This window comes from Heterocephalus glaber, unplaced genomic scaffold, assembly GCF_053883595.1.
Source record: "Heterocephalus glaber isolate CG9 unplaced genomic scaffold, H.glaber_assembly_v1.0 deba00001444, whole genome shotgun sequence".
NCBI classification, from domain to species: Eukaryota; Metazoa; Chordata; class Mammalia; order Rodentia; family Bathyergidae; genus Heterocephalus; species Heterocephalus glaber.
This window is the reverse complement of record NW_028258297.1, coordinates 23,990,207-24,008,182: the sequence shown is the minus strand read 5'-3', so window position 1 is coordinate 24,008,182 and position 17,976 is coordinate 23,990,207. Positions and strand designations below refer to the sequence as shown.

The 17,976-nt window shown below is 39.9% G+C and overlaps 1 protein-coding gene across 5 annotated transcripts in view; it reads right to left on the bottom strand.

Annotated features, from left to right (window-relative positions):
- Grin2b (glutamate ionotropic receptor NMDA type subunit 2B) overlaps positions 1-17,976 on the bottom strand; it is a 461,196-nt gene that overhangs the window by 132,424 nt on the left and 310,796 nt on the right. For all 5 annotated transcript variants that reach the window (XM_004845843.3, XM_021259153.2, XM_004845844.3 and 2 more), the window contains one exon: positions 6,035-6,149. In XM_004845843.3, the coding sequence (XP_004845900.1) occupies positions 6,035-6,149 (115 nt within the window). The remainder of the gene's footprint in view (positions 1-6,034; positions 6,150-17,976) is intronic.

Below are 17,976 nucleotides of genomic sequence, written 5' to 3'. Positions count from 1 at the left end.
ACTGACCACCCACTAATTCATAAATACTATTATTCATAAGTACTAATTCACAAGTACTATTATGCAAAGCACTTTCATTTCTGGCACTTCCTTCACTGATGGATGTGGCTGTGATATTTCAGGATTGCAAACCATAGATGATAAGGTGTCTGGGGAGTCAAGAAGTAACTCAAACAAACTGAGACTGCTTAATTTACGGAAGGAAGGGCATTTTCTGGTAGGTGAAGAAAGAGAAGAGGGAGTGGGCTTATAAAGCACATACTTGTGTCTTTGGAGAGAAGAGAGTCAAAGATCACATTTACAGCTCCTCCTTTAATTCTGACCCAGACAGCCCCTTTAAGGTCTGTTTACATCTTACAGCTTGAAAATGCACCATCATCATTTCTTGAAGTCATTACTCAGAACACACCCCCACTGCATTTCATTTTTATTATACCCATTTTAGGAACAATTAAATGGAAGCACAGAGCAGTTGCAATGAAGCAAATCATGAGAAGCTGTGACAGAGACAGCAGCCTGAGAGCTGGTTGGAGCAGCTTCTCTTTCCTGGACTATTTTTAATGCAAGTTTATGCCGCTGTCCCCCACTTAGAGTCTCACAAATGAGCCCACTGTGCACACAATCACTTTTTTCACCACTGCCTACCCCTTCCAACTCACTGTTGCGTCAGTGTGTGTGTGTGTGTGTGTGTGTGTGTGTGTGTGTGAATTTGTTTGTAAATGTCCTCCACATTCCTAAAAACCAGAGAGATGTTCTGGGTTTAAGCATATTTATCATCCAGAGATATTTTTGCTATCGTAGCCCTCCCATGCCTCCTAGTAGGAACTTATATAGGATCCCATTAAAGGTTCATGAGAGCAGATATTGTTTGCTTTTTAAAGCAGGTTGAGCAAATATATCACATTTTTATGTGTTTGGAGTATTTTCAAAGGAATATATAAGAAATTGGCAACAATGATTGCTCTAGGGAGGGCTCCAGAGATTGGGAATGATAGTTTTGGAGAGAAAGGCTAAGGATTACAGGTAAGAAGAGGACTTTCTTTTTACTGGGTGATCATTTGTACCATTTGATTTTGCCATGTGCAAATATCATCTTAAAAATTACACATGAAGGATAGCAACAACAAAGTCTTCGTTGAATACTGACTCTGCTTCAGTCACTATTAACTGGTGTTTGACTCTAAAATCCCATTTAATCTTTACAACAGCCTATGTAAAACTCTGTTTGACTAAAGGGAAATAGTCTCAGGTAATATCGGTCACTCATCCATGTTGACACAACTGAAAAATGGCAACATGGGGAACTGAAAGCAGTTCTTTCTGATTTCCAAAACCACAGACTATATGTGTTGATTTCAAGCCATTGCAAAGAAATCAAATTTATAAGACAGCAGCCTTGGGACTACTTTTTTAAGAACCTGAAGAAATACGTGAAATCCACCACATGGTTCACACCAACAACTCAATGCGTCTTCCTCCACCTAACGGCCCTTGTTAGAAGGAGTTTCACACACCTCACACCTTTGCAGGATGTTCAGCCTCCCTGAAGATTTTCCCCAAAGTCCTTCATGGGCACTGGAGTACTCAGTCCAAAGGTGAGGTGGTACCTGCTCTCATGCACTTTTCAGTAAACCACTCTTTTTAAATGGAGGATTTTCAGGGTGACAGTGAATATGCTGGTCAATATCTAACTTTCTTAAGTATACAGAGTCTTCATTTATTTAACAATTATCTTTCAATGATCATTTTGTGTCAAGGACTCTACTTGAGAGCTAGCATTGTAGAGGTGAACAAGGTCCTTGTCTCCATAAAACATCTGTCTCAGTGAGGAGAGACAGACGAGGAACAAACAAACAAGCAAATAAGCAGAACACGAGACAGTAAGTATATGGAAGAAAATTAAACTGGCCTGGCATAGTGGTGCAGACCTGTAATTCCAGCACTCTGGAAGACTGAGGCAAGAGAATTACAAGTTTGAGTCCTGCCTGGTAAATTTAGTCAGACCCTGTCTCACAATAGAAGAATAAAAAAGGCTGTGGATGTTCCTCAGTGAGAAGGCCCTAGGTTCAATCCCCAGTACCAAAGGGGAGAGAGAGAGAGAGAGAGAGAGAGAGAGAGAGAGAGAGAGAGAGAGAGAGAGAGAGAGAGAGATGAGTAGAGAAGAAAGAAAGGGAAAAGAGAAAGTTAAACTGTTATGATGCAGTGGCTAGTTCGCTACTTTAGCACTGGTCATGTCCCCCTTTTTGGGGACATGATATTTACCTGGGTGACAAGAATGGCACAGATGTGCTAAAAGCTACTGTCCAAAACAAACTCAAGCTCCCTTTGTATACTTCAGCACTCACCCCAATTTCCATTTCATGCTCCTATTCATTTACAACAGGAATTTGTAATCCTAGAATTTAGAGCTGTAAAGTCCCTAGAGGTCTTAGTGTCATGCCATCATTTTAGAGATGAGGAAGTAAAGGTCAAGGCAAGTGAAGAGAGCAGGTCACACAGCTATTTAGCGACCATGCTCATAGCTCTTAGCCCATGTATCTTCCCCTCACACTTTCCAGTGTCCTGCTCCTCCCTGCAGACTGCTGACCCTGGTGCCTGCCTCTGGACTCTGCCTGGTGCCGCTGATCCTGGAGTCCACAGACACTATAAAAAGCCTTCTGGATTACACGGACCTAGTGGAATGGCATTGGGAATCTTGAGAATGATATCCTGGAGCCAAAGGAACAGTAGAAGAAAAGGTACAACCTCCCACAGTGCATTTTCTCCACATTCCAGCCAAGTCCTAGAGTCCTGACTGGTTCCTGCCCCTCCTCTCTGCTCTCAAGTGACCCCTGTAGAGGTTTTTAAATTTGGGAGCTGCATGGACTCAATGGACACTAAACATCTCTCTTCAGAAATGTTCCCCAGCTTAACCAAGTTGATATGGAAATGTTCCATTATATAATTTCACCCCCTCCCAAAATGCTTTACAAAATGATTAATCACAGAATTTCTTTAAATAGAAAGTTCCTTCAGTACATTTAAAGTATGATCTATAAAAATTCAATCTACATAGAGATTTTATTCCCTCTTCAAAACCCCCCCCCACAGCTATTGTATCAAGGGCAATAGCATAAACATGGACTCTCAACAGTAGATTCTAGACTCTTAGTATGTAATGGTTCTCTTTCATTCTACAAGTATTTATCAAATGACTCTATGAAATACACACTTCCAGGGTGCTCTGAAGACACAATCATAGGAAGACAGATATAGACTCTGGCCTCTGGGAGCATGCATGCACACAATTCTAACACATGGCAGGTATGATGAGAGCTGCAAAGGAAATATGGACCAAAGCTACACAGGACAAGGGAGAGACATTATATTGCGCTTTTTTTTTTTGGTACCGGGGATCGAACTTGGGACCTTGTGCTTGTGAGGCAGGTGGCAGCACCACTGAGCTAAATCCCCAGCCCCTGAGAGACATTATATTGCAATCAAAAATCTGGGAAGGAGGCAGCAACATTTTGATTGCAATTCAAAGGATGATTTGTATAAACATACAATGCATTCCAGGAAAGGAAAACCTCACAACATGTACAGAGGGCAGGACATACAAGAGCACATTCTCAGGACAGAAGGGAGTCCAGTGTACGAAATGAGAAAGAAGAGAAGACAGATCTTGGAAGGTAGAACAGAGCCTTGAAAGTAAGAATAGACAAAATGTGGACTCTAATCTATAAGCCACAGAACCCTTGAGGGGGTTCTGGGCAGGGAAAGAATATACATTTGTATTTTAGGAGCTCATTCCGGCAGCTATAGGTGGGGCAGACCTGAGTGGATAAAGGCTGGCATCAGGGACAGAGGCCCATTTAAAAATCTATGGTTTTTGGATCATGTTTAAAACAAATAAATAAGAAATAAATCGGGGAGCTGGAAGAAAGGTAGAATTGATTAGGTGAGAAATCTAAATCCACAGAGAGCATCCAGTTCTGGGTGGGGTAAAGCCCACACTTCAGATCCCAGCCTAGGGCAGTTAGCAGGGCTGTAAGTGGTGCCTCTTTAAGGACAGTGGTGAGATGCTTCCTGCTTGAGACAGTAATCATGAGACCACTGCATAAGAGCCATCCCAGCTGGGTGTCTTTTGATCCATGCATGAAGTCTCAGTTATTAATAACTCCTCTTCTGAAGATAGGCAGAAGTGCCTGTTATACATTAGGGCCCAGAACACTTGTGAAATTATAATGTCTCCACAGCAGCAGTGAAAAGCAGCTTGATTGGGGTGGAGAGCAGGAGCTTGAAGAACAACCATTTGTGAACAAATGATAACTCAGAGAAGGGAGGATAACTTTAATCAAAAACATCAGACACAGTGTAAGCCTTATGGCTATGCCTGATGATAGCAATTGCATGACAGATTGAGGTCTTTCAATATGAAGAATCAGGTCCCAGGTGCACTAACCTGGGCCATACCTGCCTAGTTCACAGGTAAACAGTCACACAAGTAGCTGTCCAGGGTTCTCTTGGAAAAGATGGTGAATTTCAGGGCGTTTCCCTCTGTCCTCTTTTCTTGGCTATTCTCTCTAGAAATATATAGCTCCATGCTATAGTTTGGATCTTGAATATCCCTCAGAAGTCTATGCATTGAAGGTCTGGTCCTAGCCTGTGGTGATATGGGGGTGATAGAATATTTAGAAGGTCGGGCCTAGTGGGGGAAGGTTAGGTATTGGGGTCCTGACTTGAAGGGGGTATGGGCCCCAGACCCTTCCTCTCTCTCTTTGCTTCCTGACCAGGAAGTTAAGAAGTCTCCTCGGCCACATGCTCTTTATCACAGGCCCAAAGAAACAGGACACAAAATGGAACCTCTGCCTCGGTGAGCCAAAATAATCCTTTCCTCTTAAAAGTTGATTTATTTCAGGTATTTTGTCACAGTAATGGAAAGCTGACTAACATACTAGTTTCCTCTATCATCAGAACCACATTGGCATTGTGAAGCCTGCTCACAGCCAACTGGCCATGTACTCTACAGACCTTACCTTGAACCAGTACCCTCACGTGTTTTGCATGGGATATGAATATCCTGAACAAAGGACCTTGAGGTAAAATAATGCAGGGAAATGCTATATTAAATAAAATAAGACACCTAATGTTAATATGGTCTGAGAGTCTCCTAGAATTAGAAACACTAGATAGCATTTCCCAGTATTATTTACCTGCAAAACCATTTTTCCAGCAAAGTATTTCAAGGGCCAAAAGCCCAGCAGAACATAACTGAGAAAAGCCAGCCACGACCTTATTCTCTATAACATTTGTGTTTGAGGGTCAGCAGTAAGAACTAAAGCTAATATTTAGTTTCTGCTCACTGTGTGCCAGGAACCTTTCCAAGTACTTTACAGGTAGTAATATATTTAATCCTCATGTCTGTAACATGGGTCCTATTATTACTAATCTCTTTTTATAGGTGAGGAAACCAAGGCATGGAGTAGTTAAAAGACTTTCCCAAGGCTCTAAACAGACAAGTTGGTGAACAGAGCAGTCTGACACCCACAGAAATCAATTTCTAATGATAGAATGTCAAACACTATGATCAGCTGGCAGTGGCTAAGATTCTGAGCAGAGCCTTGGGTGGCCACTCTTCAAACGTAGTAGTAAATCTCAACCTATCTGTCTGCTCATGAACAAGGCTTTATGGGTCTACCTAGACATTATGTAGAACACGATTTCTGAATTGTAGCAGTTATTTGGTTTCTCCATCAAATCATGTCACATTGAACACATATAATTTCATAAAACAAAGTCCTGATTCAGACCGCCATGAAATTACTGATAATAAATGGAACTTATAAAGAAAACAACCTTTTGATTAATCAGAGTGGCGAGACAATGCAGGCACAACTTGAGACCTGGCTTCTCCTGTGCTTTAAAACTTTTGATCTCTTGCTCTCTGGGTCTAGTGATGAAAACCAAAGGACGTTTTTTCCTGTAATGTGTGTCAAAATTTTACATCCTTTCCCTTCTACTTCGCACAAGAATTGTCAAAGACGTGTCCTACCCTCTCCCACTTTCTCTCCTTGTTCAGAAGTATTATCACCAGTTTCGGGTGCATCTGGTAGCCATCTTCACTGAAGGATAGATTTCTCCCCTCAAAAGTGACATTGATCAGATACCTGTAAAGATAAAATAAAAAGAATCTTAAACACATGAAGAAAGTATATTAAGAACAAGAAGGATAGAGAAAGGTAAATGGAGGCAACCCAGTGGAAAGACAGATACCATTAGGAAATTGGCACTTCTTGAATGCTCATTCAATTATACAAGAGTCGTCCATGTTTTTACCTAACAAAAATAGAGGGAAATAATATAATTTAAAATAAAAGTACTTGGTTTGAGTTCAGTCTATAGCTATGACTTTGAGCAAACTGTTTAGCCTTCTGAACTTCAGAGTTTTTCCTTCTCTGCAGAAAGTGGGATAAGAAAAGGATGGACTTCACTAGGTTTAAATGGGATAATTGGTCAATACACCTTAGGACCTGGTATATAGTAAACCCTCATTAAGTGTTAATTATTATTCAAAAAAGGAGAGGAAACAAAGGGGAAGAGTAGGTAAGGCAAAAACAAAAAAGGAAGTGGATGAGTACTAAGACAAATTTCTGCTAAGGAAGGTGGTTTGCTGGAGCAAGGGTCGGACTCCTTATAGATGTACACATATATTTTAAACTTTTACTAATCCCTTGCCCAGTCCATATGCCTAAGAGTTGTGAAGTGAGTCCACTAGGCAGGACTTTGATACCACAGGATGGATCTGAAAACAAGCATTATTGCATTATTTACAGGGTACAGAAAGTACCCTTGGAGGAGGTGGAGGCATTGCACAAAGTGTTCTGGGAACAGGAGCATAAATTAGCAGAAACTTTGGAGGTAACCAAGGTCAGAATAATGAAATTATCTTCTTCCTGGACACCTACTCCCCACTCTCCCCTGGTGCCTGCTGTGATGAGCAGTTCTGTCACTAGAAACTCCCATGGGTATGCTCATTACAACTGCATCAGTGCAACTGGCCTCTTGGTAATTAATGCCCCTTTTCCATATTGGCTCAAGTAATCAGTAACGATTAGCTCCATGTTCACATAATGAGCTACTCCAGAGCTTTGGGCCCAGTACTGCTTATAATATGTGTTTCTGCTGAACAACCAAGAGGCATCTTACAATAATAGCAGAGGAAGCAGCTTTAAGGTCCCTCTTTTAACTCTGACTCAGTGAGGCTTGGAGACACCAAGTCTTCCAAGGAGGAATGTGGTTAGAATGCATCTCCTTTTGGCAATTATAAAGATGGCAGCATGAGTCCAGCCCTCATAGATCATTTCTCACTCCCAGAACTGGGATTCTTAGGCCCATCTTTCCATATGCAATCAAGAGCAAAGATGATCCCCAAAGAGTAGAGATTCCTAGAATTGTAGATCTGAAAGACATGTATAATCAGCTAGCCCATCACTTCTTGGATCTGACACTTCCCCTCTATAACGTCGCAAAACTGGTCCCCTCAGCTCATCTTAAATACCTCCACTGATGGGACATTTGTCCCAGCATCCTCAAGGTAGCCATCTCATGATTGGTGTTTCATCTTACTGAAAGCTGACACCTGCTCCATTTCAAACTTCTAATACTTGTTTTCTCCTTAGATATTGTACAGTCTTAGTCCAATTCTTCTTTCACATGAGTTTTTCAAATATTTAAAGACATTTAGCATGCATCCCTTATAAAACAAATTTTAATCTTTAATAAAACTCTAAATTTGTTTAGTTCTATAATTTTAATTTGATGAATTAGGAAACAAGGACAGAGAGGTTAAATTATTTGTCCAAAGTGACATTACTAATTGGAAGCAGAAGTAGGATTTTAAGTAAATCTTCAGCCCCGCGTCTTTTCTAATACACTATCCTGATTCTCACATGCAGCATGAGTTTAATACTCCCTGTTCCTTTGTGTAGCTGTCCCACACCATGGCTTTAAATTCCCTCTCTCTCTGGACACCTCCAGTCAAGTGAGTAGAGCTCCCCTTGTCCAAGACTCCATCAGCACCTTCTCCTCTCCTCCTGCTGCTTCTCAGCTTCAATGCTGCTTGCTCAAACCCATCACTAGTTTGAAGATTATATTCAGGTCTCCTGTAGTCTTCAACAACTCTAACACTCAACCAAAAGCCCTGTAGATTTCATTCTAAGGAATACTATTACAAAGCCACAAGACAGCCTATTTTAAACTAAGCAACTAGAATTTAAACACCCATTATTAACTTGGAAAATATGTTCTTACTAGGACAACATTGGGTTATTCAGAATGATTTCTTAAAGTCCTCAAAGAAAGATTACAAGACAGACAAAATAATTAGTCCCAGCTCTTTTTTGAATAAAGGAAGAGAAGAAATGTGAGAGGGAATGAGAGAAATGGTGGGGGTAGGAGAGAGAAGGAAAGGAGGAAAGTAAATTACCTGGCTGAAGCACCATCTTTTCACCAGCTATGGCTCTGAATAATTCTGATTTTATCTAAAATACCATTAAAATATTTAAAAGAAAGTGTCCATTTCAGAAGGCAATTACAAAAGGGAAGTTGCAGAAATAATTCTATTCATATGCAGCATGAATGGAATGAGTATATAGGCTCTCAAGATGACTCCCTTAAAGAGGACAACCATGAGAAATTTGAACTTTCAAGAAATGAACCATACTCCTGGGCAAAGTGATTGGCCTATAGTTAAATTTCTCTAGTTATTCTTGCTCCATGTCCTCCAGATTTTCCTTAGAAATTGTTCTCTTTCTATAGTGTTCACTCTCTTCCACCTGTGCAAGTTCCTTTTATCTACCAAAGCACTTCTCCAATATTTTTCACTTTTCAAAATTACTAATAAAATGTTATGACAGTATACAAAATATTCCTCTCCAAAGTATCTCTTAATCATTTATGTCCTTCCACGGCATACGGATTAATCATTCACACTGTGTTTTTCTGAGTAATTCTCTATGATATGATGCCATTCAGCTATTAATGAGAAGCTTGCAAATATTTACCAGCCCTAAGCTAGGATGATAAATTTTAACAGTTGCTTGATTTGTCTCCAGGATGTAGTCTGACCTCTAAGAAACCTGATGGCTTCTCTCATAAAGTTCTCATATTGCACAGAATCTCATATCGCTAGTACTAGAAGAAAAATTAGAAATCATCCATTAAGAACCCTTATTTTAGAGAAAACAGGTTCCAAGATGCTAAGCGTTTTTCCCAAGTGATGTCTAGAACTCAAGTCTTCTGATTCTCAGCTCAGCATCTTTGCAGGAGGTCACCAACTGAAGCGAAATCCGTTTCACAAATCTCCTGGTATGCAGTTTAGTTTTCTTGTGTCACGTGTCACACCCAGGACTACACAGACCCCTAATATAGCCTGAGTAAAATAAAACCTGTCTCATTTCCTGTTTGCCTCTTTATTGAGAAAGAACCTCAGAATACTGATGGGCTCAGAGCCAACATATTTGCTTTATATGGCTGAAGTCACACTCTAGTGGGTTTAATGGGGTCACGCTAAGGTTAACAAGCCCCGTGCCTCTTTGACTTTGCCCATGCCACACAGAGCTCATCTGCTGCACCACGCTGACAACCAGTGAAATGATTTAGCAATGTGCCCTGTGTAGGAGGCACCTGGAGGAGCTCTGCCAGAATTTTCTCAACAAACCAAGAGCCCTGGCACTACAATGCTTCTCTGCCCTCCATATATTTACAAAGCACTAGATTTTTAAAAATTCATGTCCATTAATGAGTTAGTAAGAGAGATATAGCATCTGATCTCATCCAATCCTTTCATTAAAGTCAAGAAGGGCTTTGCACCTTTACCAAGATCAGATGACAAGGTTGAGAACAAGGTCCAGATGTCCTCAGCCCCATCAGCCTTCTCTCACCACCATGTCTTAGAGACGGCAGCAATTTTTTAGAGCTTTTATTTTAATTCTCTAGCTATTAAAAAGAAACTGAAAAGGAACATAGTTCCAGGTAACAGACTTGAATTCTTGACTCCTTGCATACAATTGTGTTATTTCTGAAAATCTCCAACTCTGCAACTTTGTGTCATTGGTAAATTTCTTACCCTTTAAAGCCTTCAGCTCCCTCATCCATTAAACAGACTGGTTCTTACCTCATTTGCCTGACGTGGGAAGATATAGGTAGGTCCTCTGACATGTTTTTGATCTTCATATTTCTTTTTTTTCTTTTAACCAAACTTTTATCATGTATATTTAAGCTATACAACACGATGTTATGAGATACATAGAACATAAAAAGATCACTGTAGTGCGTCAGGTTGACATGCCATCACTTCTCACTTCTGTTTGGTACTGTGCTTATTAAATTATTAATTCTATCATCTGGATGGTAAGACCACACATCCTTTGAAGTCTTTCACAGGATAAGAATGTAGTGTTCTGAAATTATTACTATGTATCCACAGTTTCTTCAGAAAGAGTAGAAACAGTTTTTCACAGGATTAGAAATAGTGGACTTTAAACATTTTCACAAGGGCCGGGGATTTAGCTCAGTGGTTTCGCTGCCTGCTGTGCAAGCACAAGGACGCGAGTTCGATCCCCGGTACCAAAACAAAAACAAAAACATTTTCATAAGCTACCTTATTAGAGACCAATATTGAAGAAAAGAACCAAAGATAGTTATAAATTAGATGTTCAATGATATGGTTCAGATAGACCAAACAGAAATTTCTGAATTTTTCTTAACTTAGAAATTCATGATTATCAAAATTAATTCAAAATTTTCAACTCAATGTAGTGTGGTCAGTGGGGAAGGTCATGACCAGTGAATAACTGACTTCTGAGCTTATGGATATATTCTTTCTGGGTTCAAACCTAGGAGACTCTTCTCATTAGTAAGATGTTCTACATTCAAATGAATAAAGATGTCTAGATCCAAACTGCTGGTGGAAAGAAAACAAGGAGAAATAGGAATAAAATTAAGCAAGGAGGAAAGAAACACGGTCTTTACCACTCACAGCAGCCACCACAGGCAATGTATCAAGGTGTCTAAGAGCAAGGGAGTTGTGGTCGGTGACCCCTGCTCAAATTCTGGCCCCACCAGTTCCTAAGGTAAATGGCAAGGCTTTCGTGGTGCATGAATTATTTAATCTTGTCAACAATGGACTCTATTTAAGGAAAAGAGACCTGAAGAGATTTTAAAAGTTTTTGAGATGTACGTCATATTAAACCATGCTTTGGACAAAATAATTACAAATACCAGTTTCTAAAACTGTCCTTTCCTCTTATTTAGGCAAAACAATACCTACAAAAGAAACTTGAGAAAAACTAATTTAAAGGTTAGACCATAATTTTAATTTATAATTACTTGAGACAGGTTAAAAATAGTTTTTCTTCCAATGAATTAAACACTTTGTCTGAAATGGTGTTTATATCATTAATTTGTTTTGCAAGCCATTCTTCACAAATCATAAGAAGTTCAAGTTTGGGCTAGTCTATATCTAAGTTATTTAAATTCTAAATTACTATTATTAAGTTAATGAGACATTAAGTATTTTGAAAACTGACTGATAAAAGTTTAATACATTTCCTCCCTCCCACTGGTGGAGGAATGTGCTTTATCTGCTTAGTGGTTTGGGCTGAACTGCATTCATTTGATGGGTAAGTGGTGAGGTGTCAATTTGCCACTTCTTGCAAAGAAAATGTCTTTCATTTTCATAACATGCATTAGTTTTATTTGAACTGAAAGAAAATAGAGGAATTTGAGCCTCACCCAACAATCTATGTGTGGATATAAGAAGGCAGAGAACATTAACTTTCCGCTGGAAAAATGTTATTTCTGACTGATCACCAAGTCAGCAAGAATCCTGACTGGCTCTGCCACCAGCTGTGCTGCCCTCTTGTCTACACTTCTGTAGCTTTTCGTCAAGTTCAGTCAGTGTGGCAAGCCGTGGCCAGGGAGCAGTTCTCCTCTGGACTACCCATGGTTCCACCTGGAAGCAAACCCAGGAGCTATTCTCTTTGGTAAGCATCTTAGTTACTTTTCTCTCGCTGCTGAGATAAAAAACCTGACACCCAAAGTTAAAGGGGAAAGGTTTATTTGGCTCACAGTTTGTAGAGGTTTCAGTCCATAATCGGCTGGCTCCAAGGTACGGTAGCAGAGGGGCAACAACTCACGGTGGAAGCAGCAAAAGCAACCAGAGACCTTAACAGAGTCTTTCTGCCCCTTCTATCCCATCCAGACTGCCAGGACTAGGGTGGTGACAAACTAATCACTCACATGTAGTGGTTTAGTAATCACGTGCCCTTACTCCCAGCATCACACACTGCAGATTCAGCCACCTCTGAAAACGAAAGCCCCACCTCATCCACATGAGGTGTTGTGAGGACATCTAAACACAGCCATAACAGTAAGATAGCCTATAATCAAATGAATGAAAAAGGGTAGACAATGCCCCCAAGAGAAAGATGACTCCCCTTAGTGAGAGATGACTAGAAAGAAAACAAAAAGGAGAGACAGAAAAAGCAAAGTGAAGAGGGAAAGAATATAGAATATCTAACACACGCATGCCCATTCTATGAGGGACGATGTGGCAAGATGTTTACAAAGCCAGGACCTCATTGTCACTTGACCCCTGCTCACATTCTGGCTCTCCTGGTCCTGTGATCTTGCAAGTTATTTTGCAAGTCTTTTTTCCTCAGTTTCTTTATCACACACAAATACACACACACACACACACACACACAACATAAATAGAAATAGTATCTGTGGTATAAGGTCGTTGAGAAGATTTAATGATTCAGTATTACCTGAAGAACTCAGAACTTCCCTACACAGAATGAGAATTATGTGTGAGCTGCTATTGTTGTTACTGTTGCCTTTAAAAAATGATGCTTGGATGTCAAAGAACATTAGTGTGTGCGGGGACTGTTGGATTACAGTCTAACCTTTCACATTCAGAGACGAACACACTGAGGCCTGGGGACATGCTGCCATGCTTTGGACTGTTAAGCTCAGAGACTGGATTTCCCCTCAATTCCCAAATTTCTGCTTTTTCATAATACCACCAGTTAGTATATTTCCTCTCATTCCTGCAATATCCCAAACTATTATGGCCTAGAAATACTTGCTTTTCCCTACTAGCATTAATTAGCCCTGGAAGTTTTTGTTTGTTTGTTTTGCAGTGGGAAATCACTTAATCATGCTACTTCAATATAAAGTTCACTTTCTGAGGAAGGCAAAAGATGAGCTCATATTTCCATAATTTTAGTCCAGAATAAATAACTCTCAAGATCCCCCCAGTCTGATCTCCTGAAGCCCTGCTTTGAGCACTGTGTAATTTTCTTAAAATCCTTTCAGAGAAGGCACACTCCTGCTTGTGTGAAGGGACAACACTTCCTTAGTGAACTATCTCTGCCATCTTTTGATGCTACTGGATCAAGTGTACAGCACACCAAAGCTCTTTCTCATTTAGTTCTGTGCAGAGACCTCAGCAATTGGAAAGGAATTCCTCCTGTTCTCAGGCCACCAAACCTTTGTCATTTCTGCTATGGCTGAGACCTACTAAGGTCCTGTGAGAAACTCAGGCTTACTAGAAATAGCCAGAAAGGTGGGACTTCCAGTGGGCATAATGCTTGTTACTGTCACTGGATTTGTTTTCCTTCTAGCTCATATTTTCATGCTATCAGCTCAAATCATTCTCTTTTTCAAAAATACTGAAAGAAATCCCTTTCCTCTTCCACACATAAGGTGTTTGTTGGAATGTGGCCCACTGTATGCTATCAAAATTAAGCAGTGAAACCTTCCTAGAGAAAATGCCAAGACAAGTAAAAGGCCAGCTGATCACTTAGTACCTTGCTTTTTATTCTTCATGCCTACTACTAATTTTAAGTTGAAGGTTTGCATTTCCACCATGTTAGCTCAGGAGCTATGCCAAAACTAACCAAATAACAACTGATAAACATTTCTCTAGAATATCCCACTTTGAGCAGAAACCTTTCTCTTCCTCTTAACTTCCAAACATACTGAAAGAAACCCTGGACCTATATACCCATGGATCCAAAGTGACCTGGGAATGATGCCAAAGAAAATAATGTGGAGGTTTTTCCTCTTCATTTTGACCTTCTTTGATTTGTTCTTCCTTCTTCAAGAGCCTCTCTTTATTCTTACCTACACTTCAGGTCAACATGTTGAAAATAGCACAATCCCTACCTCTTCTGTAGCGACCATATACTTATTTCATAATTCCTTCTACAACTTCACTGGCGGGGGAGGATAGGTGAATGGATTCATGATGAGTTGGTTAGGGCTTCAGCTGTAGACACTGGAATAGAGATTATGAAGAACTGTCACTCATGAGATCATTTAGCCTTCCACAAATGGCTGGCTGAGTTCTGCAGGCACAGATTTCTGGAAGCAATTAAGTTGCACGGAGGGGGAAACAGTTAAAGGAGGGAGAAATTCTAAGGCCATGGGAAGATTTCCAACAGATGGAGGACTCCAGATGCCTGGGTGAAGGTTTCGTCTTTAGGCAAAATGGGCACCCCGTAATTACATCATGTTAAAGATGTAAGACAGAGAGAGTGGTGGAAGCTGTTGAAACATTCAAGAATACATCTCTGACTTTAGCAAACCTAGTCGCGGGCTGGAGGTGTACTTCCATGGTAAAGCATCTGGTATACAGGAGAGACCCTGGAGCCCATCTTCAGTGCTGCAAAACAAAGCAACTAGTCATGAACCTTCTCTGACATGTGGATAAGATCATTTCACCAGAAAATGATTTCTCAAGTCAAGGATCCAAGGAAAGAAAGGGCAATTAAAGAGATGCAAAGTGGAATACAAGATGGAAGTAGAAAAAGTGTTAGCGGAAGAGTTTGGTAAAGTGGCTTGTATGGCAGAGTTTAAGGATCAGCTTCTACAGTCTAGTGAGAGGCACTAACCCTCAAAGTCAGGTTGATTTTAAGCATTCAAGAAATGTACACTACTTGTCAGTAAAAGAAATATCCAGAATCTGAAAACAATGAGGCCACATGTGTATATAATCCAGGACAATACACATGCAAAGGCACTAGTCGCACTACCAACCAAACCCACATTTTATATTTCTGAAAGTACTGTTCTGACACACTGTGCATCATGGAACTGTTTCTAAATCACAATTTAGAGGTAAGGGGAAGATCAAACTTATTTATTTACTTACCTAAAGATACCCATTGATCTTTTCCAGTATTCTAAGTTGAGTTGACCCTTGAGTCAGAGTTTCGAGCAAAATGAGAAGAGTTTATTTGAACCAAACCCCATGTCCCTCTTCCCCCACACTCAAGAAGGCAGCACCATAGACCCCAACTGCATCTTCACAGGGAAGTGGAAAGAGACATATAATCATCTCTCCCTGATGTGCTGTGTGGGGGCTAGAACTCTGCTGCTCCTTCTTTGTCAGGGGATTCTAGCTTTTTCCCTCTCTCTGTAGGTTGATGTTTCCATGGAAACACGCTCTTTAATGCCTCTGAAATTACTGTGCATTTACACCATTAACTCTTCACTGACCATGTCAGGTTGCAAAAAGATTTTCCAACCCCTCTGAAAAGTAATTCTATTTTCTATCTCTTTTTATTACAATGTTTTTTTTTTTCAAAAAGTAACTGATACCGGATGCCCCTGTTTCCTTAGCAGATATCACTCCTCAGCCCTTGTAATCTTGGCCTTTGCTTCTATCAAAACTTTTTACAAAGTTATTAGTAATCAAAGCAAGGTCAATAAAAATAAAATTAGTATTTTTTGCTCTATAATCATTCTCCTTGGCATTATACAGCATCAATATACACAGTTGACACTCCTAGATTCTTAGCATCTCCTTTTGCATTTGCATATTTGTTTATAAGAGGATAATATCTGGACTCCCTTATACATCTCAGGCCAGCCTCCTCTCCTTTTCTGTTTATTTTCACTTGTTACTTCCTAATTTGAGGGGAATTCAAGACTCGGTTTTGAGCCAGTGTGCTCTCATGCTGAGCTGACTTGCAGCCCTAGCATCAACAATCGCCCCTGCACCAATGCTTTGGAAGTCTCCATCATAGTCCCACCTCTTTCCTGACCTTTAGTTCAATATTTCTGATTGGATTATTCTACATAAATGGTTTGATTATCAAGTCAAACTGAACAGGACCAAATCAAAGACAGGTTCTTCTTTCTTTTGGCAATGAGACCCACCTCTTGCAGGTTTAAAAGTCTGGTATAGCTTTGATGTTTCTCTTTCTGTCATCATTTCATCTTTATCACATGGAAGAAGGGAATAAACTCTGCTGTTAGGAACTGCATTCCCAGGACCAATCAAATCAGCCAAAAAGTCAACTACACTTTAGCACATGTATAAAATACACTGATTGACATTATTTTTCCTTTTCAACACAATTACAGAGTTATGTCTCCCCAAGGTAAATGAATCTCATAACTTTCTAACATGTAAGTTAGAAATTTCTGCCCTGGCTGCTCAGTTTAAACAATCTTCCTGCTCAGTGAATACCACCATTTATTGAACACACCCAGGATCTCTTCTAGATGTTATATATCATTTCAAATTCTCTCAGAAATGCTATACAATAATAGCCTATGTTACATGCAATTATATAATAGCTATATTATAATGAAGACCCATGGGGTTGGTGTTGGGAGTTGAACCCATCCACTTTGGAGTGATTCTGAAGCTCATGTTGCTTCCATAGCCTCACACTAAAATAGTATTGTTAAGAGAAGCTATAGTCAGAAGAAAAGAAAAATAATCCACAAACTTCTGGCATTTTACAGCTAAAATCCAAATCTAGACCTGAATGTCTCCAAGGCCTAGGAGAAACTACTAACTACCAAACAAAAGTCCATCAGTTGCTTTAATTGTCCCTCATATAGCAACATAAAGAAAATCTACAGGGAATAGAACAAAATTCACAGGTTCTCTACAGCTCTAAAAAACTGGAGGCACATTGCTGGTCAGGAGTTATGTTCACAGAATAATAAGAGAACTCCTTTCTCTAGAGGCTGTCAGTCTGTCATATTTCACAAGCACTAGCCCAAAAAAAGTAAAGAAATGGAATTAATTTGCCTTATAAGAAAAACAGAAGAGAAACCACAAAGAAGTAAGCTTGACTGGACTTATAGGGGAATTAATTCTCAGATCACGCCCTAGGAGGAAGTCAGTTATGAAGTATAGGACTATATTCTTGGATTCTTTGTTAGAGACAGACAACAAGAACTAGAATATTTATTTGGCTCAGTTAAGATTGGAAAAAGTTGATCTTGGTTTGCCACAAAATGTTCAAGTTCCTTCTGGACTTAAAAAATACAATATTAAAGTATTTTTGGAGCTATAATCAACTCTAAGTTACTTTAAATAAGGGAGGCAGAACTACACTTCTGATCTGGACAGTCAGATACACAGATAGTCTGATCTCACCATAGATTTGTACTATGTAATACCCTCTATCCCTTGGAAATCCCTTTGTCCTAAGTCTTATCCTGCAGTATTATCTTGGTTCTTCTCCTTCATCTGCAATTGGTTCTTCTTTACAGCCTCTGCTGTCTGTTTTTGTATATTTTTGCTTGTTATTTATTTACTTGTTTATATTTAGGAAACCCAGCACATGTTGGTTATAGGTGTTGGGTATTCTCAAGGAGCCAACTCCTCTATGTGACCAAACCCCACGGAGACTACGCTTCTAATCCTGACCCCATCTCATCCCGCATTTCCAGCCCTTTCCACTTGCATTTCTCTTATTACAAACTCACAGTAGTGGAAATACAGCTGCCTTTTCTTCCCCCTCAAAGTGGCTGACTTTCAAATTCCTGTTCTCAGTGATGCAATGCTTAGTGACCCCCTAGAAAGGTGTCTGGCACTCATGAGAACTAACTAGCCTTGTTCTTTTAGTCCTGAAACTTCCAGGTATCTCTGACACCATCCTTTTTTAAATTCCCCCTTCCAGA